The sequence below is a fragment of the Eubalaena glacialis genome, chromosome 6, assembly GCF_028564815.1.
Source record: "Eubalaena glacialis isolate mEubGla1 chromosome 6, mEubGla1.1.hap2.+ XY, whole genome shotgun sequence".
NCBI classification, from domain to species: domain Eukaryota; kingdom Metazoa; phylum Chordata; class Mammalia; order Artiodactyla; family Balaenidae; genus Eubalaena; species Eubalaena glacialis.
This window is the reverse complement of record NC_083721.1, coordinates 119,497,623-119,522,878: the sequence shown is the minus strand read 5'-3', so window position 1 is coordinate 119,522,878 and position 25,256 is coordinate 119,497,623. Positions and strand designations below refer to the sequence as shown.

Here is a 25,256-nt window from a genome sequence, read left to right as displayed (position 1 = left end):
TCTGCTATATTTGAGAAGCTGAAGCGACTCCAAGGACACAGTTCACAGGCTGATTTTGCTTCCCAGCTCCAAAGTTCGGATTGATCTGGGGACAATTATTACGCCTCTGCGGCGGATAACTCAGAAGAGAGCCTGTGAAGGAGGCATCGAGGGGACTCATATCGAGACCTGCATCCTACCTCCCCGGCATGTGCACTGAGAGGTGTGCCAAGTGCCTGGGCATCACCCTCATTCCCCTCGCTGTGTCTGGCTTCCTGGCTCACCTCCTGCTATTCTTCCCTGGAGGAAAAGTGATAGACAACAATGACCACCTTTCTGACGAGGTCTGGTATTTTGGAGGAATATTAGGAAGCGGGGTCTTGGTGAGTAAGGAAACCTTAAAATCTCCCCAAAGGAGATTTTCACTCTGTCCTTTTAAAATTGGGTACTTACGGAACAGGATGAGATTTAGTTGCTAACGAAAGCCCAAGCATCGCATGATGAAAAGTCAGCACTTTAATCTTTTCCCTTCTCCGTTGGGACTTGCCAGAGACATGTGCACTAAATTGACCAAGTAATGAAATCCCCAAGCTTAGGCTGGCAGCTCCCATGGGTCAGTTGACTTCCCTGAACCAAACTGAGAGCCGCATAATATCTTTAACGAGATAATGCTGCGGTGCCGGGTTGAGGAGGTTGGGGAAGGAGCACACATTTTCTAGTTAATCGATTGACTAAAACCCACCAAGAGAAGGAGGTGTCTGTGGGTTCCTCTTCCACTCTTGTGCTAATGATTTCTTTACCCCTTGTTTCCAATAGCAGTTGGGGACCTCTGGTTTAGAGAGAGAGAGAGAGATTCATGTTTCATGACAACTGAGGACAAGTTTCTTATCCCTATCCTAACCCACCATGTAAATGGAAACTCGGGGTGTCATATCTTGACATCTTGCCTTGGAGCTGCAGTTAGGCCAGATAGAACCTAAAGACTCCATAATACTTGTCTACCCACCAGCCAGGCTCCGTTAGCTCTTGCCATCCTCTTTGGCCACCGAGTCCCACGTTGCAGATGTGGTTCCTCACACAGGCAGGCAGGCTCGGGCCCCCCTTCACATGCCAGACCAGACCCACTCTGAGGTGCTTCTTTTGCCGGTAGATGATCTTCCCTGCGCTGGTGTTCTTAGGCCTGAAGAACAATGACTGCTGCAGGTGCTGTGGCAACGAGAGCTGTGGGAAGCGCTTTGCGGTGAGTTTGGGGGTGGGGGGGAAGGGGAGGGGCAGCCACCAGAACTGCTCCAGGGCGCACTGCCTCCTTGCACTGGGCATCGTGGGGATGAGTTACCGGCCCCAGGCAGGACTCTGGGGGCAGCTGGTACAGGGATGAAGGTGGGATTCTTGCTGGTGCAAAATAACAATAATCATAAAAATTTAAAACCATAGCCCTCCTACTTATAGGGTATGAGTACCATTTAAAATGTTACAAACAGGCAGGGATATCAGAGTTGGAAAATTGCAGTGATGCCATATAAGGAATGCATGCTCGGAAGGCAGAGATGGGGGCTGTGACTCTCCCTCTGCCACTTCGAAGCCCTGAGACCTTGGGCAAGTCATTTCCCTTCTCTGGCTCTGCATTGTCTCATCTGTAAAGGGGAGCTGGGACAGGATAACAGATGGTAACCTCCTCTCCCCAGTAGCCCCCTAAACTCTCCATCCACACCACTGCCAGCTTCAGAGGCTCAGCACTTCCCTACCTCTACCTGGATTTTGCCTCTGGCCTTCTGTTTCCTTTCTTTTTTCCTGCAGCCATCCATCTTTAGTGGGCAAGCTAGAGAAACTAGGCTTCACCATTCCAAGCTGGAGTGGGAAGAAGGCTGGGAGTGGGGTTGGGTTCCATTTCCACAACTGGGGTGCCCTCTGCCTTCCTTTGTTCATCTATAAGATGAGGAAGTTGGACTAGATCAGAATGTCCCAAGTACAGACAAGTTCTGCTAGTACACAGATGTGCTCTATCTTTCAATAACATAGAAAGTTAATTTTGATTCTCCTTCAGTCCTCTCGATTCTATCAAGAAAACTCTTATTTTGATGGAAATGTCTTTACTATTTCTAATCCTTTGTAACCTCCCTTTCTACCAAGTTTCCAGCTCCAGGAATGCAAGAAACATTAACTAGAAATTCAATAATATTTTGTTTATGTGTGTTAATGATTCTACTTTTTCATTCATAGAGGTGATATAAATGAATAAAATAGAGAGTTGACTTACAGAAAAATATTGAGTTCAGGTACATTGACGTGGCAAAAATGAAGAAGGCTGAACTGGAATTACTGGCTGGATGATGAGTAAGACCAGCTCCTGCTCTAATTTCCCGATATTCAATTGTCCATCTAAGAGAACCCCAATGATGAATTATACACTCTTACCTTAACCTCTTAAAGGGAAAGGTGTAGCGATTTGTCCTGAAACAGAATCATCTCTAACATTTCCTTCTCATCACTATTTGCTCAGTCAATTAAAAAATATCTATTGACTACATATGAAGGGCTGAGGCTGGTGCACCGCAAATACAATGATGCTTTTCCATGTGAGATCGAGGATCATTCAAAGAGAATGCTCTCACCTTTTTAACACCATCAAGCATTGGTTATTATAGCAACGTTTAAAATCATCATTTACAAAGAGATGTAAAAATCAACCACAATTCATTTGATACAGTTATGTAACATGTGTTATATATAATGATATTTTACTATACTTAATTATAAAGGAAAGGAATAAATATGTAACTCATTTTCTCTTTGAAATGTAATCCCACTATACCTTGTGGACTTGGGGGCAATAAGTTGGAAATAAGAATTTGAAAAAAATTAGCAATTAAGAAATTTGGATGAATTGCTTAGAAATCTAACAGCTCATTCCCTGGTGCTGAGTAAAAGTCTGAAGATTAGCCAGCATAAAACCAGGGTTTTTGTTTGTTTATTTCTTTTGTTTTTAGGTTTATACATAACCAAAGTGTAGAGATAAAGCAAGACAATGAGCTGGAGAAAAAAAAAATCTTGAGGTCACCCAATTGATAGTTTCATAGTGAAACTAAAAAATAGAGGCAAACTCTCCTCTGAGGCAGAGCAAGACTGAAATCCAGTCCCAGGGATCTACAATCTTTTAAATAAATTAGGGTAAATGAGAGTTGAGAAAAGGGAGCCCTGGGGCAAAAGCTATGAGAGGAGGGTAACTTCCAAGGTGGGCTTTGGAAACCCTGGCCTGGGTTTGTGGTTAGGTCTCAACCTCGTTCTCCAAAACTGGAGGTGCCCTAGCTGCTGATCTGTGGTTGGTCAGGGTCTTCTGCCCTCTAATCCTTAAAAAGAAAAAAAAATTTGACATCTCAGGGTCCAATGGGACAGCTGATTAATTTTATCAACTCTTTCGTGTTAAGTATGTTCTTTAATAAGAGCCTTTAGAAGACCTTGACCTTGACTCAGAAGAGTGTCTCTAATAATGGGCCTGATAAAGGAGATATTTAGGGGTAGGCTGGCATTTCAGCATCCTGAAAGTATATCAGGCAGATAAAGGCCCCTCCCCCCCCCGCCACCCACAGGCAGGGTCAGATGGTTGACAGACATGTTCTGAAGGAAGATCTTGGTTAGGTCATAAATCAGTCTATTCACTGTAGAGTCAGCACTTCTCCCCATGACCAGCTCGGCTCGCCAGTGCCCCTTAAGGATGCCTTCTGCGTAAGCACTTCTGCCGTCAGTACTTCCTGAGGCCAAGAGCACTGGCGCTGACAGCTGCCTCTGCATTCCTTGGAAGGACAGCCCGTTTGAGGGGGATTTAAGAAAGACACTTCTTTTGAAATAACAGATTATCTTAAAAGGAGAAATAACGTATGAAACCTTATTTCTTCAGTAAAGGTTTTCTATGCTTCAAAATCCTCTGCTGTAAAATGGACCGTGGCAGTTGCTACCTTTCGTAAGGACATTGCAAGAATGGGGGAAGAGGTTGCAAGCCTTAGCGTGCAGGGCAGGGGAGAGTAGTACCAAGTGCCCGGGGTACTGAGGACACATAGGTCCTTGATAAATGCTTGTTGGATGAATGAAGTAAATGAACGCTCTGGGAGGATTTCAGGTGATTTCCGTACTTTATCAGGCTCAATTCTCACAATAGCCCTTAATGAGTTAGGCGTTAAACTTCTCGTTTCATAAATAAGGAAGCTGAAGCTCTTGCAAGTTGAGTTTCTGACCACCACACCCGCGACACCCCAGTCTGTCTTCCGGGCTTCCCAAGACTGAGGCGGAGAATACAGGAGGACATTCACGTTTAAGCGAGAAAACACTTCAAGTAATATCTATGTACCTCTTAGAAAACTTGCTGAGAGGAACCTTCATGCCCACCAGAGATGTTTCCCCAACATGTTGCCACTACCCAAGCCTCAAAATACCATGTCTCCGAACCACCCACCCTTCCCCCTTCTCAGCCCCCCGCCCCTCCTCCCTCTGCTTCAGCTGACCTAAGTACACACCACGGACCAGGGCAGAGGTGGGATCTCGTCCCACATCGTCTGCCTCCAGAGCCCAGTAGAGGGGGAGGCCTTAAAGCTGACACATGGTGAATTCGAGAGCATCTTCTTCCATTTCAAGGGAAGTATTTACAGCATATACATTAACACATATTTCTTTAGAAATACAAACTGAACATGTGTGCTGAGCAACCATAAGATAGTCAGCCTGTTTACTTTTATTTTTCTCCCCAGAGCTATACTCTCTGTATTTCTGGAAGGTTAAAGTATGTGAGGCTATGATTATTAAAGCATTATAATATAATAGTGACATTTATCAAGTGCTTGTTCGTGTCATGGGAAATTATCCAAATCTTGGAAATAGGCAAAAGAGATTTCTGGGTATCCCCACAGTGAAGTACCAGGCATTATCTAAGAGCCTACCCCACCTGGGGGTTATCTGATTTGCTAGACCATGTGTACATCTGACTCCATATTTCCTATTTTTGATTAGCTATCTTACGTATTGTGATCTCTCGGAGACAGGTAGTTATTATCGAGGCTTATTTTACAGAAGAAGAAATGGAGATCTTAGAAAGATGACCTTCCCAAGGTCATGAGGAAGGAACCAGGACTCAAACCCAGATCTGTCTGCCTGTATCCCATGCCCTTGACCACTACACTACACAGTAGTGTCCCCCTTTACTATTTATTCATTTAGAATAGGGAAAACATGTCCAGAGTACAAAAACTACAACGGAAGCCACACATTCCTGACTCCAAAGTCTGGCAACGCCCTTCCCCAGAGGTTACCAGTGTTTCCAATTATTGTGTCTCCTTCCAGAAATATTCCAGGCCTTTTGCCTGTTTAGTTTAAAAAACCCCAACTTGAAGCATCTGCTCCCTAACATATCCAACTTGATTTCAATAACTTCTCTTTTAACATGAAAAATTTTGTATCCTGAAACCCATGATAAATGGAATGGACTTCATCTGATTTTAAGATTGATAATATCTCAGAGTAGTACATTTAGCAATTTTTTAAAGACTTCTGAACACGAAATGACTTAAAACAAAGTGACATAAAGTGTACCTTGCTTCATGTAGGTCATCCATTCCGGAAAAGTTATGAAAAATTATTTGGAGTATTTTTTTTTATTTCAAGATGAAATATTTCAAATGTGAATACAAAAACAAAACGTACTACCTGTAGCTTTATGAAATTGTAACCTGATGCCATATTTTCTTCAGAAAGTTTTGTAAAGAAATAAAACCTTATTGCTTCAGTTGAGGGTCACTGTCTTGCCCTCCTCTGTTATACATCCCTCCCTCCTGCGAGTAACTGTAATCAGGGAAGCAGTACAGACCATATCTATCCATTTTTTTTAACTTTTACTACCAAAAATCAATCTTCCAAATGTTCTAGACTGTACTGTCCAATACAGGAGCCACTATCCACATGTGGCTATTGAGCATATGGAATGTGGCCAATCAAAATTGAGATGTACAATTTCGTTCTTTTACATGTAGCTAGGGGCAGGACGGGAATAAAGGTGCAGACCTACTAGAGAATGGACTTGAGGACACGGGGAGGGGGAAGGGTAAGCTGGGACGAAGTGAGAGAGTGGCATGGACATATATACACTACCAAATATAAAATAGATAGCTAGTGGGAAGCAGCCACATAGCACAGGGAGATCAGCTGGTGCTTTGTGACCACCTAGAGGGGTGGGATAGGGAGGGCGGGAGGGAGGGAGACGCAACAGAGAGGAGATGGGATATATGTGTGTGTGTGGCTGATTCACTATGTTTGTAAAGCAGAAACTAGCACACCATTGTGAAGCAATTATACTCCATTAAAGATGTTATAAATAAATAAATAAATAAATAAATAAGTAAATAAAATTTTTTTTAAAAAATTGAGATGTACCTGGGACTTCCCTCGTGGTCCAGTGGTTAAGACTCTGCGCTTCCCCTGCATGGGGCGCGGGTTCAATCTCTGGTCGGGGAACTAAGATCCTGCATGCTGCGAGGCTTGGCCACAAAAAAAAAAAAAAAATTGAGATGTACCATAAGTATAAAACACATACCAGATTTCAAAGAATTGGTACAAGAGAAGAATGTAAAATATCTCATTAGTAGTTTTTATATTGATTACCTGTTGCAATGATAATATGTTGGATATGCTGAGTTAAAGAAAATATATTATCAAAATTAATCTCATTTTTTTAAACCTTTTAAGAAGTGTTACTAGAAAATTTTAAATTATGTATCTGGCTCACATTATATTTCAGTTGGACAGTGTTGGGATAGAGGTGCTTACAAGGGGGACTCTTCAATAAAGGGGAAAATTATCTCATTGCTATTTTATATTAACCTGGTTTTTCATTTACTCAGACTTGCCTAAAATGAGGACTGTTTGCATTTGTGCTCACTTTTTGTGTCTGTAAACATTTGCCTGTTGAAATGTTCCAGGAATGATATCTAAAATCCTCCACTCATCTCACACAGCAGGAATAACACAAGACAGATTTCTCCTCTCATTACCAGCCAGTGGATGATGAAATCCAGAGTTGTTTTAGTCGAAGGGACCTTCTAGAACCACCCACCCCTTTCTTCTGTTTACCTCCAGAAGCCGAGGCCAGGGAGGCGGGGGCCTGGGTGACTCAGGAGGCCGGGACCCTGGTTTCCTCAGACTTCCAAACTGCCTTCCTGGAAATGTGACCTTTCTTTTCTATTACAGCAATTTTAGATACTCTTCCATTCTTAATAATCAATAGTTTCATGATTCCTGACTAATAATTAGAACTCAAGATCAGAAGGTCAAATAAGCAGAAAGATATTTTTTTCCTTATCTGTCATTTTATTTCTATGAGAGAACCAATGTCATTCACAGAGAAATTTGCAAATAACAGAATATCTGGTGCTAGTGGCAGTGTGTTTTGTGTGTGTGTGTGTATTTGAAGAGGTGGTAGGTACAGGATCCTAGACTGGGAGGGAGACCCAGTTCTTTTTTTTTTGTTTTTTTTTTGAAGTATAGTTGCTGTACAATATTATATGTTACAGGTGTACAATATAGTGATTCACAATTTTTAAAGGTTATACTCCATTTATAGTTACTATAAAATTTTGGCTATATTCCCCGTGTTGTCCAATGTATCCTTGTAGCATGTTTTATACCTAATAGTTTGTACTTCTTATCCTCAACCCCTATGTTGCCCCTTCCCCTGAGACCCCAGTTCTTAATCCAGCTCAGCCACCTTCTAGATGTGTGATTTGAGAAAGTCACAAAAGCATGGGCTTTGGAAACAAGTGGCCATGGACTGATCCTAGTTCCACCACTTTACTCTTTGTTTGACTTACAGCAATTATCTTAATTTCTAGTAGTCTCAGTTTCCTGTCTGGAAAATGTAGATAATCACACCCACCTCACAGGTTTGTTGAGAAGATTAAATGAGATAATACATCTAAGGCTGTCACAGAATGAAGCTCTTTGCATTATCTAGAAAGTGAGATGATTGCACTAGAAGGTTTTTGAGATTGTCATTTTTGTGAAAACATAATTATAAGAATATTTAACCATCTATTTAGTGGAAATTCTGGCTTTTGAAGACTTTTAAGCAATTTTAAGATGAGAGACCCTTCCTTCATAGAATCTTCTTTTTTAATTGTGACAATCCAATTCATCCCAAGGACCACATGTCAAAAATGTTTCCAGACCACTCAGAGCCTCACTCTGAAAGGACAAGAAGTAAAACGTTAGGAAAAACTAACCTGAGCGTAAGCTTTCAATTGCTCTACTGGAACGTTCTGGCCATTCCTAGATTAATACCAGCTGTGTCTAACTAAACAGCAAGTTGACTGGAGCATGGAGGTAGCTCAGAGACAGAGAAGTAGCTAAATAAGCTCTCGTTAAATTGGAGCAGCATCTCCCAAATTGTGTCGTTGCAAGGGCTCAAGGGAAGAAGTTATAGGCTCCTATGAGATCAGAAAACTCTGCAAATTACAATACATACCCAACTATAAGGTGAAACTTTGTATGAAACCACCTCTCATTTTCCCAGAAAGCAGTTTCAAAAAAAGTTCTTTGACTAACATGAATATATGCATAAGCATTCTGTGATATATGCATATTTTAAATCACATGTATAAAATATGAAATAATTTTAATATATTGATTTTGAAATATTACTCCTCCCCTCTCATTTATTTTAAAATGTTTTCATGTTTTTTGACCTTAATGTCTTGGCTCCCACTGAAGACACCATTGGAGCCATCAAAAGTTTCCCACAGCACATCTTTTTTTTCCATTTAATGACATTTTTGTACCCATGTATGATGCTGTCAGCGGAAATTTCACTCTTAGTCATAAATATCAATTCAGATAAGATGAAGACAGTATTCAGACATCCCTCTTGCAAGTATATATTAATGATCCCCACAATTGTAAACACTAAACATACTTATATTAGAATGCCCTTTGAAAGGCTTGTTAATTATAATATCTGGAACTAGGAATTGTGAGGTCAACTTTCCTAGAATAATTAGCAAATCTGTGTTAAGAAGGAAATGTTTAAATAATTCTGTCGTCCAACAGTAATTGGGTTGTTTCTGACTAATGTCTTTCCCACACAATACTTGTTTGTTCAAATTTGAAGAAATGTCCTATTACCTGATGGATGAAATAAGGGCACAGCTCTAAAGCAAGTCCTTCACTTCTGAGGGATAATTTGAGAGCTAATAATTTTCCTTACATTCCAGTATACATAGTATATCCCCTTCTTGGAGCTTCATACATATTAGCATATCACAAAGATTCTTAGAAGTACAAGAGGAATGAAACCTATATAACTTTATACAATTCAACAATTTCCAAAATTATTCAACAAGACATCCTTTGGAAAAGAGATTGCCTGTTCTAACATGATAAATTGACCCAAATTTTTATTTACTTCTGACCTAGATTATATTCACAATGTTCTTGATGGTGGGAATGGGTTTAGGATACCCTAGGCATAAAAATTAAGAGGAAAAATCTAAATAATGAGTATATGAACTTTAGTCATTGAAAATATCCAATAAGTAGTTATCCAGTGCCTTTGATAAGCTGGGGAGGAAAAAAAAAACCAAACTGTTGGTGGTAGGGGTGGAGCAATGTCCTAACTATCTTCAAATAACCCACTGTCCATGGCTTCAAGGAGTCTGTCCTCTGGTTGGGGAAGACAGACATAAACAGCTATGCAGTAATGCATTATATATACTGTGCTATGATGGGAGTTGATACATTCTAGAGCCCTGGAGGTGGGAGATATGGATGCTGAAAACTTGGCCTCTGTACACCAGTGCCAAATTGAATCTCTGAGACAGAGTTTTGGGCGAAGTAGAAAAGAATAGCTTTATTGCTTTGCCTGGCAAAGGGGAACACAGCAGGCTCATGCCCTGAAAAACTGTGTCCCAACCCAGGGGGATTTGGTGAGGAGTTTTATAGCAATGGTTCAAGGGCAGCTTTGCTGATAAGGATCAGGGTGTGTGCAGGGCCTGAACTTCTTTAATCTGGTCTCAAGTGGTCTCCTGATGAGCTTCTCAAGGTTATCAAACTGTGACCTTCTCTGGAATGAAGAATGCTAACATCTTCCATTTGTTGGGGGTTTTAGTTCTATAAAGAGCTCAAAGATATTATTATGTGTACCCCTTGAGATGGAGCCAGGACCCTGCCCCAAGGCTGAATTATTTTTTCTTGGCTGTTCCTCCCTTGTCTCTGCATCCCCTCCATTCCCTGATTAGCAACTGTTCAAATCTGCTCTTTGGGATTCTGGGAAGGTCATGGAGGCTAGAGTCTGTTCCCTACAAACAAGAAACAGGGACATGGAAAGGCTTCCATGCCCAGGAACTCCACAGGGTCTTGTTCTGTTTCAATATGAAGAAGGGAATGGTCAGTTCTACATGGGAAGTCAGACACGGCGCATGGAGCCAGAGCTCAGTCTTGGAAAGTTGCACCAAAAATACATTTATAGGGACTTCCCTGGTGGCACAGTGGTTAAGAATCCACCTGCCAAGGTAGGGGACACGGGTTCGAGCCCTGGTCCAGGAAGATCCCACATGCCACGGAGCAACTAAGCCCATGTGCCACAACTACTGAGCCTGCGTGCCACAGCTACTGAAGTCCGTGTGCCTAGAGCCCGTGCTCAACAACAAAGAGAAGCCACCACAGTGAGAAGCCCGTGCACCTCAACGAAGAGTAGCCCCTGCTGGCTGCAACTAGAGAGAAAGCACGCACACAGCAACGAGGACCCAACGTAGCCAAAAATAAATAGATAAATAAATAAATTTTCAAAAAAACACATTTATATATGATATGACATATGATATGAATATGAATCCCAGCTAAATAGATTACACAGATTCCAGTTGCCCAGGCACAGTTAGATCCTCTCTACACTCTAACCCCACCCTCAAACCCTCAAATATATACTGTAAAAAGATTGATAGTAATACAGGGAAGGGGAAAGAGGAAGTAACTGACATTTAACTTGGGTTATCACATCTAATTTAGGTAGGCTTTATCATGCCCATTTTATAGATGAGAAACTAAGAGCCAGTCATCACACAGAGAAAAGTAGCAAAACTGAGATTTGAGACTGGGTTCTGCTGACTTTTAAACTCTTGTACTTTGCACTACACCTTCATGTCCCAAAGCAATAGAGGTGATCATTTTCCACCTCTATTTACAGAATTATTAATGTTTCCACACTACTCTTTAATTACTGTTTAGAATGGACATTGCCTCTCTAGGCCCTTTTTTTTTTTTTTTTATCTCTAAGAGGGAGTTAGCCTGGATGGGCTCCAGGATTGTTTCTGCCTTTTATATTCTATATTCTATCTTGATTTTATAATTTAAAAAAAAAAAGATGTAGTGCAATCTATTTTTCACTAATTAATCTCTGTCATATAAAAATATTTAAAAGAACTGGAATCGTTGGGCTTGTGTAACCCAGAGAAGAGAAAACGTACAGAGGGTGGAAGGGGTGGAGAGATGTCATATAGAAAATATTTTTGTGTAAGATATAAAATATCTTCAGATATTTTAAATGTTGCTACCTCATGGAAGAGAGGTTGGACTTAATCTTTTTGAACTCAAGGAATGTAACTAGGACTGATGAGGAGAAATTCTAGACTTCTACCCTTTCTCATAAGCAGAACCTTCCTGCCACATGAGGCCCCACTGTGACTTAGCCTCAGTGAGATGATTGGACCACAGAACTGAAGATCACTTCCCATTCTAAGATTCTTTGATTCTGTAATAGACTGGTCTTCCATATTAGGCCTGTGAAGGACAATCTGTTCTTAACAAGGTTAAAAATCCTGGTTCAAAGGTATCATACCATAACTAGCACTTGAGTCATCAATGAATAGGTGAAAAAGATGGGGATGGGGGGGAGGAGAAAGGGACATGAGACACCAAAATTCGTTCTAGGAGACCCCACAGGCCCCATTTCCAGTAAAAACTGGCTGCATACCCCACAACTTCCCCATATTCACCATGCTCAATGACAAGCCAGTTGGGCGTGCTGTGTGTAATCTCTGGATACCTTAAGAACCTGGCGGTCTCTCTCCTTCTCTTTCAGATGTTCACCTCCACAATATTTGCTGTGGTTGGAGTCTTGGGTGCCGGATACTCATTTATCATCTCAGCTGTCTCAATCAACAAGGGTCCAAAATGCTTCATGGTCAATAATAGCACGTGGGGCTATCCCTTCCTGGACGGGTAAGGTACACCCTTCAATGCTCACATGTCACCATTGGGGGCACCAGCAGGTAAAGTCCCACGGGGGATACCGCTCAAGGTCCGCCATCTTCAGTTTACAAGTCTCAGGCATGTTGCTCCTTTGAGGCAGAGCTGGAGTTGTGGGGTGAAGTTACACAAGATCTCACCTCTAAGTGCTCTTTTGACAGACACCAGGAGAAATAATGGAAGAGGGCACCTCAGTTGACCTGAGAGAAGGAGGTTGGTGGTGTCACCACTTGCATTCAAATATTTATTAGCATCAACATGAGGCAACTAATAATATTAATAAACAGAGAGCAGTGCCTTCCATTGAAAATCTTATAATAGAAAATGAGAATGATTACTCATTAACAGAGCTCAAAGGCTTTCACTAATACCCCAAATGATGGATAACTAAACAGTCTCTTAAGGTGCAGATTTATGGAAAACGACCTTGAAAACACTGTAGGTTCTTCATGAGAGTTATTGTTAATAGAACTCACTAAAGTAACACTTCATATTTTCACGGTACTTTGTAGTTTATAAAGAACTTTTTAAAAAATAAATTTATAATTTAATCTCCACAGCAACGTTAAGAGGTAGTAACTCCCCACCAAGGCAGGCTGAATAAGTGTGATGTGCTCCAAGTCTCACAATTAGTGGGCAGCAGAGACAGGGAGCAAACTCACGTCTTCTAACTTCGAGTATTATTAGTCTTTTTATATTACACATCCTTCTGCCCTAGACCACACTGCTCAAGGCAGTAGACAGTTGCCATACGTGTCTACTTAAACTTAAATTCACGGAAATGAAATAAAGTTTAAAATTCCTCAATCGCACTGGCCATATTTCAAGCACTCAGTAGCTGCACACGGCTATTAGGGACAAATTGAGCATCATTAGATAGGGCTGCACTAGACTCTAACTTCCAAGGGAGCTGGGACAATCTCTGTTTTGTTCATCATTATGGACAATAGCACAGGGAGTGACATATCTAGGTGGTCGGGAATTAGAGTTGATGGGTCCTCCTGTACACAGAGGATGGGGCCATGCCTAAAAAAATCTGACACCGATTATTTAAGTCAGACCCCTATTTATTAATGCATAGTGAGAGGCTACAGAACCTCGAAAGCAGGCTTCAGATGGAGGAGATGGAGGAGGCTGGTTCTGTATGACACCAGGTCTCAGTTTGCCCACAAGTGTTTCACCTAAAATATCATTCCCACGCCTCTCTGTAGTTAAACAGGAGTACAAGCCCTCTAATGTCCTCATATCACATGCGGTGATTGCCATGGGTGTTTATTTTATTGTGGAAAGCCCTCTCCTCTTACAGAGGACCGCTGTGGGCTTGGCTTGCTTGAGCACAGCATTCAGACAGCATAAGTTTGAGCCACCTCCTGAGGTCCCTCCCCCGATGGCTCCCTCTCCCCCACCCAGGGGTGTGACTGTGAAGCTACATATTATGTCTCCTTTCAAGGACCCTTCTGCTAGTATTTCTATCCACAGCGTCAGTGCAGTATTAAACCTGTTTTCTATTTATTCTGTAATGTGAACGCTACTCCCCTTGATGGACTTAAAATCAATTTGAATAAATCTATGTCCAAAACAAAGGAGAGAGAAACACAAGGCATGCCAAGTAACACCCCAAGGCAGTACAATGGTCTTATATTGTTCTGACATGAGGGCCTCACACCCTCCCCTGGCACACTCACACCTGCTTGGGGGAGGACAGGAAACCACTTTTCCTTTTTTTTTTTAATTTTTTTTTTTTTTTAGTTGAAGTATCGTTGATTTACAATGTTGTATCAATTTCTGGTATACAGCAAAGCAATTCAGTTATACATACATATACATTCTTTTTCATATTCTTTTCCATTATGGTTTATTACAGGATATTGAATATAGTTCCCTGTGCTATACAGCAGGACCTTGTTATTTACCCCTTCTCTATATAATAGTTTCATCTGCTAACCCCAAACACCCAATCCATCCCTCCCCCGGCCCACCCCCCCTTGGCAACCACAAGTCGTTCTTTATATCTGTGAATCTGTTTCTGTTTCATAGATATGTTCATTTGTGTCATATTTTAGATTCCACATATAAGTGATATCATATGATATTTGTCTTTCTCTTTCTGACTTAGTTCGCTTAGTATGATAATCTCTAGGTCCATCCATGTTGCTGCAAATGGCATCATTTCATTCTTTTTTATGGCTAATATTCCATTGTATATATGTACCACATCTTCTTTATCCATTCATCTGTCGATGGACATTTAGGTTGAGGAAACCACTTTTCAAAGCCCTCTGCATCTGTCCTCCTGCTGAAGCAAGTTTGCATTCACATCAGACCCATGTATCACACGTTACTCTGTGATAGATGCTTTCATATGTGTTGTTTTATCTACTCCTCACAACAGCAACTAACCCATCCATTAACAGGTGTCAGATTAGAGCGCTTTAATAACAAACACAGAATAAACTGTGCAGGAAAGCAGAAACATTTCAGAATTCTCCACCCATCCTCTGTTCACTGTTGGGCTTTGATAATATCTGAAGGGGAAAGGTTTGTGTACCTAGACATCTGCAGAGTGGTTTCAAACCATAGTATGATCAAAAATGGCTGCATAGGGGTTTATTACAAAATCATATATATTATACTTTCCAGGTGATTTATAAGATAAGAATGATTTTGACTATTCGTGCTCTTTCCCATCATGCCCTGACTCTAGAATTTAATCCCACATAAAATGCAAGTCCACTCTTGGTGTGAAATAGGCCACGACTGCTACAGGAAGGGCTTTCAGGAGGATGGGTCCAGGCAGGGTGTCTCACCGCACCCTCTGTACCTGGCGGCCTTTCCTCAGCTTGCCATTCTCCCTACATCCCATGTCCTGTCTTCCTTTATGATCTTATCTCCCACTGCCAGCTCCAAACCTCCCCTCCAACTGCAGAAGCTCATCCTGAGTTTCTTACAACAATCCTTGCACCTTGTGTTGCTTGGTGTTTTCAGTTAACAACGTGCCTTCACCCACAATGTTTCATCTGATCTTCACAAAAAGCGCTCCTTCAGAGGTAATTCAGCTGAGGCCCGGAGAGGAGAACTGACTTGCCCAAAGGAATACTGTTCTTAATGATGGAAGCTCGAATCCAAGTTTTCTGACTTCAAGTCACAATGCTTTTTCTAGAGCACAGTTTATATTGACTTGCACTATCTGATTTTTGTAGAGTCCCTCTCGAAAAGCTCAGTGGCCTCTGTCTCCAATCTTTTTTACTATCCCATGGACTCTTCTTATCCATCGGATCCCAGTGTGTAAGCATCACAGGAGTTGTTCTTGTAGCTGCAAGTGTAACACACATACATAGCTACTTAGTGAGTGAAAAGAAATAATCACTTGTATGAGACCAAAGAAGAGGACTCAAGACAGTTTCCCTTATCACCAAATGGCAGTGGCAGCATCTCTCCCTTCTCCTCCTCTTCCTCCTTCCCCTCCTCCTCCACCACCTCCTCCTCGTTTTTCTCCCCCTCCTCCTTCTAATGATTAATGGCTGAGTGTTTTTGCATGCATTATCTCACCTAATCTTCCTAATAAATCTCAGAAGATTTCTTATCCCTACAGTAGAAAAATACAGTTCAAAAAGTTAATTTGCCCAGGGCTTCACAGCTAATGATTAGTAGGAGAATTAAAAAAACAAAAGTACTTGACAGGACCTTACTTTGTGCTGAAGCCTGTCCCAAACATGGAGCACAGAAGGACAGACATGGTCCCTGCCCCAGTGAGTACATGGTAAGTTAGGGTGACGACAGGGAACAGACCCTCACTTGCCGAAAGGGGGAAATGGAGGTGTGCAAGGGAAACTTCTGGGAGGAGGTGACGTGGGCTGGTTTTGGAAGATGCACAGAAGTGTGCCTTCCAGAGAGGATGGGAAGCACGTTTCAGGCAGAGAAGAGAAAGCCCTGAGACAACTTCGAAAAGGGCCCACGTGCTCAGAGAATGTCCGTTCGCTGAGTGGCCGGAAGCTCAGGGTGAATGTTGGGGGTGGTGAAGAGGGACCCACAGGATGCGGGTGATTGAGAGGCAGGTAGACCTTCAAGACATTGGGGAACAGCAGAGGACTTCAAGCAGGACAAGCCACGACCACTTGGGAGTTTTAGGACGATCATGATGGCAGCGACGTGGAGGATGAATGGAAGGTCTCAGTAACTGAAAGAGGGAGCAAGGTAGGAGATTAGAGTAACAATCCAGATAAAATCCTGACCATCGCCAAGGCAGCAGAATTGGGGCTCAAAAGGAGAGAAATATCAGAGACTGTCTGAGATGGAATCATCAGGATTAGGTATGAGGAGAAAGAGGGAAGGTTATCAAGGTGGATTCTGAGGTTTCCAGCTTGGGACACAAAAGTCAGGACTCTTCAAGTCCATAGAATTTAGTTCTGTTTTCCTTAAAAATGTTTGTTGGTGCTCATTTTAAAGGAACAAAGACAGTTAACTTTTTCTGTCATGGGAACCATACTAAAGAGGCATCCTAGAAGGGAAAAGAAATCTGGGACATTTTGAGATACACCCTCTTGGCTTCCTTTGAAGTAGGACCTCCTCCCAAACAAGGTCTTCCTTTCTGAGACAATTGGCTACCTCTACCTTGACCCTGAGCTGCTAAAAGGGAAGCAGCTCGCACAGGGCATGGGGACAGCTGCGGGAGGGAATGCAGGAGGCAAGGCCAAAGACAATCAGCAGTGGGAGAGAGACAAGCAACACAGCCAAGCACAGCACTGCCCGGTCAGGCTGCAGCCCTCCCTGCTCCCTGGGGAAGGAATTCAGGGGTGAGGAGAGGGCTCTCTCATTAAGCACAGAACTGACACCATTCAGTGTTCTGCCTGGACTTGCAGTTAAGACTATCTGCAGCTGCTCTTCAATGATTACTTATTAGCAAGAAACCCCATACAATTCAGTTGTGCGCGAGCACACTCCCCAGAGCTGAAAGCCACATGGACGGGGTGAGATGGCATGGCAGCAACCTGTTCTCAGCTTTCATGAAGCAGGAAACCCCCAGAGATGTTAAGATCCGGCTTTGCCCTTGGCCCGACTTGACTTAGGGTCCAGTTCCACCTCTGCCACATACCGGTGGTGTGATCTCGGGTGATGCATTCACCTTTCAGCTCTTTCTCTGTGAAATGGGGTGGCAGCAAGATCTACCTCACAGGTTCAGGCAAGAATGAAATAACATGATGTACATAAAGTACCATTACTGCCATGTAGCACTTGCCAAACATTCAATGTTATGGTTCATTTTTATGAATATAGCATTGCTGTGAATGGAATTTATTATGATGCATCAGAACTTTCTAAAATGTTATGCTTTTATAATAATTTTGTGATTAATTTCAATATTTTCAACCAGTCGCATGAAGGTTCAAAGAGAATAATTTCTTTATTATGGTAAAGGAAAACTTTGATTGACATACTATTAGAGATAACTATACACACTATTAGAGATGTATTGTGTAAATCAAATTTCATAAATTAATCATATTTTAATTATTCTAAAGGGATAAAATTACTCAAATACAGGGAATGTGTGTAACGATTAAGAGCACCGGCTTTGGAGTCAGACAGAAGGAAGATCAAATCCAGGCACTTACATTCTCTAGCTTCAGCTTTTTTTTTTACACTTTCTAAATACTTAATGTCTTTTTTTTAGCAGTACATTTCTTGTAATTGAAGTATAGTTGATGTACAATATTACATAAGTTACAGGTGTACAATGTAGTGATTCACAATTTTTAAAGGTTATACTCCATTTATAGTTATTATAAAATATTGGCTATATTCCTTGTGTTGTCCAATATATCCTGTAGCTTATTTTATACCTAATTGTTTGTACCTCTTAATCCCCTCCCCCATGTTGCCCCTCCCCCCTCAACTTCTTAATCTGTGTATATGTTCATTCATTCAGTGAATATTTCCTGGGGCATTGTTCAAGAAAAGTAGCACCTCTTCGTAGGATTGGGAGGGATGATGGAACGCAGCTAGCCCACCGCCCAGAACACGGGCAGGACCCCGTACATGAAAGCTGCTCATTTACTGAACACTCCCTGTGCTGGAACTGGGGACAGAGATGGGGGACATGGTCTCTACCCTTGTGGACGTATAGTCACAAAGAGAAGACAGACAAATGGACAGATGAGGACAGCTCAGGGTCCGGGGCACTGTGTACCAGAAGGAACCAGAAGGCTGGGAAGCACAGAAGGGGTACCACAGCCAGCTGAGGGCAGGAGGAGCATCAAGGGGTCTGTCTCAGAGGAGGAGGTGGCACCCGAGTTACCCAGGCAAAGCCCTCAGGCTCCCCTGCTCCTTCCTTCAGCTGCCTTTGTTGCTGGCAAGAAGTGAGTTGTATGAAATCCATGGTGTTCTACTCTGAGGTTGATGGAATTACTGCGTCTCAGGTGGGACCACCCTTCACAGTGATGAGATTCAGTGGGTTTAAACTGCCTCAGCTCTCCTCATGTCACAGAATGTGGAAGCATGATTAGCCTCCAGATCCATGAAAAATTAGGGCCCTCTCTCACCTGGGGTTGGAGGGTTGGACACAGCAATCATTTCCGGGGATCTGAGACTCTCAGAACCTGAGAGTCTGGGGGGAAAGAAGAAGGGCCTGTGCAACAGCTATCCGTGAGGGTTTGTAAGGGGTGAGGCAGCAGTTGGAGTGAAACGGAGAGCATTTCTCCGCCCAAACTCAATCCTTGCTTCCAAATTCCCCCGTGAGCGGTTCATCAATATCACCACCAGGGGGTGGTGTCGTCCCACCACTGGACAAACTCTTCAGCCGAGGGTCCAAACTGGGGACTGCCAATTACTTCACCTTAGGATCTTTTCTTTATAAAATGTGCCTGGAAAATATTGTCTTTTTATAACCTCTTATAATCAGCAAGTTGAAAAATTGTAAAGATAGGAAGGACTACATGGAAAAAAACAGAATGGAAAAATGAGTGTTTTAAAAATAACATAATGGGGGCTTCCCTGGTGGCGCAGTGGTTGAGAATCCGCCTGCCAATCTTCCCGGACACGGGTTGGAGCCCTGGTCCGGGAAGATCCCACATGCCGCAGAGCAACTAAGCCCGTGCGCCACAACTACTGAGCCCACGTGCCACAACTACTGAAGCCCACGTGCCTAGAGCCTGTGCTCCGCAACAAGAGAAGCCACCGCAGTGAGAAGCCCGCGTACCGCAACGAAGAGTAGCCCCCACTCGCCTCAACTAGAGAAAGCCCGCACGCAGCAACGAAGACCCAATGCAGCCAAAAATAAATAAATTAAAAAAATAATAGTAACATAATGAAAAGAAGTTTTATACAGCAATACATAGGTATATTATCTCAGTGAAATTTCACAATTGTGAGGTTGTTCTCAGCCCATTTTATAGATGAAGAAACTGATGTGAAGGCCAGGGGGTGGGGGGGTGGTAGGTGACTTGTGTGAGGAATACACAGCCAGTGAGAGGAATGCTTGGATTCAAACCCAGGTCCATCTGAATCCAAAATACCAGCCTTTTTCCTTTAGACCAGACTGCTCAGCTTAAGTAAAATAATAACAATATTAGGGTTTATTGAAAACTTACTATATGCTAGGCACTGTTCTAAGTGCTTTACTCATGTTAACTCGTTTAATCCTCACTTTAATTTAATCCTTATTTAACCCTATGATTTGATATTGTTATTCCCATTTTACAGAGAGATACACAAGTCACCCAGCCAGTGAGCTGCTAGAACCTGTATGCTCATGGGAAGGTGAATCAATGTGATAAACAATGTTTTATTTTTATTTTTTTTATATTTTATTTTTTGTAAATTTATTTATTTTATTTATTTTTGGCTGTGTTAGGTCTTCGTTTCTGTGCGAGGGCTTTCTCTAGTCGCGGCAAGCGCGGGCCACTCTTCATCGCGGTGCGCGGGCCTCTCACTATCGCGGCCTCTCTTGTTGCGGAGCACAGGCTCCAGACGCGCAGGCTCAGTAGTTGTGGCTCACGGGCCTAGTTGCTCCGCGGCATGTGGGATCTTCCCAGACCAGGGCTCGAACCCGTGTCCCCTGCATTGGCAGGCAGATTCTCAACCACTGCGCCACCAGGGAAGCCCCAACAATGTTTCATTTTTAAATCAAGAGCAAAAGTCTCATTCTTTCCTTTACCCCTTCTGCTCTACTAAACTCTGGGGCATCTAACATCACTTCAAAGATTTTTCAAAATCTTAATACAGAATGTATCTCAAATAAATGTGTACTGATGCACTGGAGAAATCATCAGAGACAGATCGTCAAAATGATCTAAAAACAATGAGGTGGATATTACTTTAGTAGTCAGATGGAGAGTTTCCTATTGAGGCCTTGAAAGGAGAGAGGACGCGTAAAGGAAGAGGGAGAGACCAATTTGCGGCTTTAAGAATGTGAGAAGGAATATAAAGATGCAGAGATTTTACCCGCTTTACCCTCATTGTTGTCTTAAAGATACCACACTTCACATTTCTCCTTCAAGGCACAATGCCCTTGATATTGCAGTGGACTCCTAATGTATATATTTTATAAATATATTGCAGTTTCTCCTATTTCAAAGTTTTTATAAAATGTGTATTAAGGCAGCAGATTATTTCTTCCTTTTAGTTAATTAACTCTTTTTGCAGGTGGAATCCCTACATCTTCACAAAAATATAGCTGAGTCAGTTCACAATTTGGCTAGAAGTAGGCCTTAAAAGAATCAAGCTCTTCCCTTTAACTATATGACACAATTATACTTTACATGGCTTCACACGGCCACTAGACGTGACAGATAATTTATCAGAAGTCCAAAAGGTCCCTAAGGACAATAGTAGGATAAAGGCCGTGAACATTTGTGAGATTCTGCTCCTTGAGTGTCTTCATTTTCATTGCCCCTTAATAGATATTAAACTTACCCATCCTCCTGGTCAGCTCATAAAAATCACTCTGTCACTCAGTAGCTGTGTGAGCTGGAGTAAGTCACTTAAGCACTCTGTGCCTCAATGTTCTCATTTGTGAAATGGAAGAAAAGAACCATAAAGTTTCTATGAGAAATAAAGGAGTGAATATGTGTTAAATGTTCAAAACAGGGTCTGGCACCATAGTCTATACTCAATAAAATTGTTAGGTATTGTTTTTAAAAGTGTTGTTATTATGGGATTTTTTTTTTCTCATGGAGCTTCTATCTTGGATAGATAGTATTGCAAAAGAAGAATCGTTATGGGGACTTTCTAGCCTAGGGTATTGCACACTTTTTACCAACATCTCCTTTCTCCCCCATGTCCCCGACAGAGATTACCTCAGGGACAGCGACCTATGGAGCCAGTGCCAAAAGCCTGACAACGTGATTCCCTGGCATCTGACCCTCTTCTCCATCCTGCTGATCATAGGGGCGGTTCAGATACTTATCTGTGCCATCCAGGTGATCAACGGCCTCCTGGGGACCCTGTGTGGAGACTGCCATTGCTGTGGCTGCTGTCAGGTGAGTTGGGGTCTTTGTCCTTCCTTCTCGGTACGCAGGAGGCCAAGTCAGGCCACTAGCGCTAATGAGATGAGGCGGTGGAAAGGGTGACGGTGACTGCAGGAAACCAGAGGCAGGCTGGAAAGTCCAGGCAGCCCCTCTAGCAGCTGAGGGAATTTCTGGTCTCGGTGATGCTAACGTACCCAGGCTGAAGCTGACCAAAGTTTTCAGTCTTACCCCTACTCCATATACATATAGAAGTTTATGATGATGTTTACATGAAGATCCCCACAGGAAGTGGACATCTGTTGTAGGCACATATTGTCAGGAATACGCATCACGGTCTGTCCCCAAATGTTTTATTTTCTAAATAGATCTAGAAGTGGGTTAAAGTTGTTGAGTAATATATGGAAGGGTATTTTCTTTCCCTTGGAAAAGATATAGAAGAGAAAAATCATTCTTAAGTGCAAAAAATAAAACGAAATCATTTTGGGATTTACTCTCCAAATAAGACTGTAAATTATCAACAATATAAAAAATAAAAATAAACCTATGGACAGTAGGACAAGGTGATTATTTCAACTACTGAACAAGACAGATCAGTCAATTATTCATACGCATAAAGTTATTTTAAAGCACAGGTTGAAGTATGAGGAAAAAAATTAAATAGAACTTGAGAGTTGGGGACTTCCCTGGTGGTCCGGTGGTTAAGACTTCATGCTTCCACTGCAGGGGGCACGGGTTTGATCCCTCGTCGGGGAACTAAGATCCCACATGCCAAGCAGCATAGCAAAAAAAAAAAAAAGCATCCATGTTAATAACAGAAGGCTCAGTATATTGTACTGACTGTTATTTGCTTAAGAGGATGGAAATCCGTGTGACAGCATAGCTTCAAGGAAAGGAACACAGTCTCTGGATTCCACCTCCCCAGGTTCTCTACTTATGAAGTCCTGGCTCCTCTACTTATTAACTGTGGCTTCAGATACATCACTTGAGCGCCATGTGCCACTTATCAAAATTAATTTTAATAATAAAATGATGGAAAATAAAATGAAGCTTCCACACCTATAGCCTAAGCGCAAGTTAAGTAACAGATTAAAACTGTGAAATAGAGTCAGAAAAGTACAGAAAACATTCAGTAGGTAACCAATAAGAGGTAGGAGTAATCAGGAATAAGAGGGGTGATGGGGAGGGGAAAGGGAGGGGAGGAGAAAGCAAAAAAAAAAAAATGATGTTGTAATTAATTAACTTTTTCTACCTTCCAGGGAGATGGACCAGTCTAAACCTCCATGATTAGCTGCTCTAACTTAATGGTGTGTGAGAAGATACCTTAAACTTATTCTTCTCTTCTTGGGGTTGCCAATTCCTATCTGCTTCCTAACTGACAAAGCTTAGGGAAGCCAGAGTTATTCCTTCTCCTTTCCAACCCGGTCAGCTCAACTTAGAATCTTATGTTAGTTTCAAATAAAAAATAGTTTGGCCACTTAAGTAATATTTATGAATCTTTCAAATTAGCTTCCTCTTAGAATCGAAGAGCAAGTTCAAAGCAAATATTTCATAATTTTTTCTTTAAGAGCGAAAAATGTATAAGGTCACATGTACTGCCACACTGCTTCTTTGTACACAGAAGTGTTAATATCTTTGAAGTTTTACGGAAGTCAAAGGAAGAAAGCACATTGAAAATGAGAAGCTAAGACCAATTTTTATTTTTGAGATCTGTGGGAAAAAAGAATGACTGATGGATCATAAATAATTTTTATTTGTTTTCTTTTGTGCTAACATGTTTGAATTACTTGTAACTAATCTTCTGGGCCTGCCATCATTTGCTAGGGTTTCCTTGTGTATATTAAATTAAAATCAGAATTCAGAGGTAATAAAGATTGTGTGCTTTTGGGGAGGTAGGGGCAAAAGATTGAATGAATAACACCCTCTTTTCATCTTTTCTACAAATGCTTCCTTTGCTCAAACAAAAAACAATGTTTTTAAAAAGTTGATTTGGGTAATAATTTTGTCAGCCTATGTATGGCCCAGGATTAAGATAATAAGTGTTATCAGTTCTACATGTTATGTTAAGACATTAGCTTTGGTTTTATGAGTCAGGCACTAATATGGAGTCAAATCCATTCTGTTGATTTCAGCTCAAACCCCAACTACCCACATATCAGTTTGGGGATCCTGGGAAAGTTGCTTTCTAAGTCTCAGTTTCCCCATCTGTAAAAGGACTACTGAAAGGCAATCAATCATCAAGAAATTTTGGAGTCCCCCAAGGGTGAAACAAAGAGGCCTGTGGGATTGTCTATATGACTGATGTATAATACGGAGGATCTTAGAGGGTGTTACAAGCTAGAGTCTCACTTCTGCTCCTGCCAAGCTGATTGGCTGCATTATGTAAATTAGGCACACCCAAAACTGGGTTTCTCACAGTCACCAAGAAAGCAATTACTAATCATAGTGCTGGCCACTGGGGGCCGGGCACTGAAGACACAAAGAGTTACATGTTGTAATTCTTCCCTCACTATAATGAGAACTCTGAGGTCAGAGAGTGCCTCTGGCACTTGCTTAAGTGGAAGGAAGAAAGGCAGGCAGATAGGCAATTAAGATCTCATTGGCAGAACTATAAATACAAACACACACATACACATACACTCACACACTTACACACAACGTGTTTCAATTCAGTTTAGACCATTGGTTCTCCAACATGGCTGATCATTAGAATCACCAAGGAAATGTTCTAAAGTTATGATTCCTGAACCCCAGCTTAGACCTACTGCATCTGAAAATCTAGGCATGAGGCATGAAAGTTTGTCTTTTTTCCATTATATAGTGTTGAAAGCTCACCAGGTGATGCTAAAATCCAGCCACTTTGAGCAACCATTGATCTAGACCACAGACTGGCATGCACCAACAATGATGAGTCAGACCCCATAACAGTCCATTGGGAGCTCACACTCTACTGATTAATACTAATCAATGTAGTACATGCTAAACCCTAAAGGTGACACATGTAATGGTGTTCCAGAGATTCAGAGTTGTCAGGGCATTAGGGACTGATTCACTACCAAAGTTCTTTGATGAGGAAATAAGAATGTGGGAAAGACACATCAATTCTTTTTTCAGGAGTTTTCATTGACTCAGAACTTCAGAAATGAAGGGATTGTAGTCATCATCAACTCTAGTCTCATTATTTTACAGATAAAGAACTAAAACAAGTCTTTGACACATTTTCACACAAAAGGTTTCAAATCTAATTATTATGAAGTTAGGGAAAATAGCTTACCATGGATAAAAGGACTTAAAAAGAAGAGAGAGGAAACGGTAAAGATGAATGGGCCCCTCCCTTGGTACATCCTCCTATAAATACACACACCTCTCAAGGTTGGTCAACCAACTGTCCAGAAAATTTAGTTTTTATTGAAATATAGTTGACATGCAATATTATGTCAGGTTCAGGTGTACTACATAGTGATTCAACATTTACATACATTATGAAATGATCATCACAATAAGTCTAGCAACCATCTGTCCCCACACAAAGTTATTACA

At 41.7% G+C, this 25,256-nt stretch overlaps 1 protein-coding gene across 1 annotated transcript; it reads left to right on the top strand.

The window, feature by feature from the left end:
• On the top strand, positions 1–23,456 carry TM4SF4 (transmembrane 4 L six family member 4). The gene is made up of 5 exons (XM_061193554.1): positions 1–362; positions 1,130–1,219; positions 12,089–12,228; positions 21,542–21,731; positions 22,976–23,456. The coding sequence occupies exons 1-5, from the start codon at positions 189–191 to the stop codon at positions 22,991–22,993; spliced, it is 612 nt and encodes a 203-aa protein (XP_061049537.1). The 5' UTR covers positions 1–188; the 3' UTR covers positions 22,994–23,456.
• Positions 23,457–25,256: the final 1,800 nt, after the last annotated feature.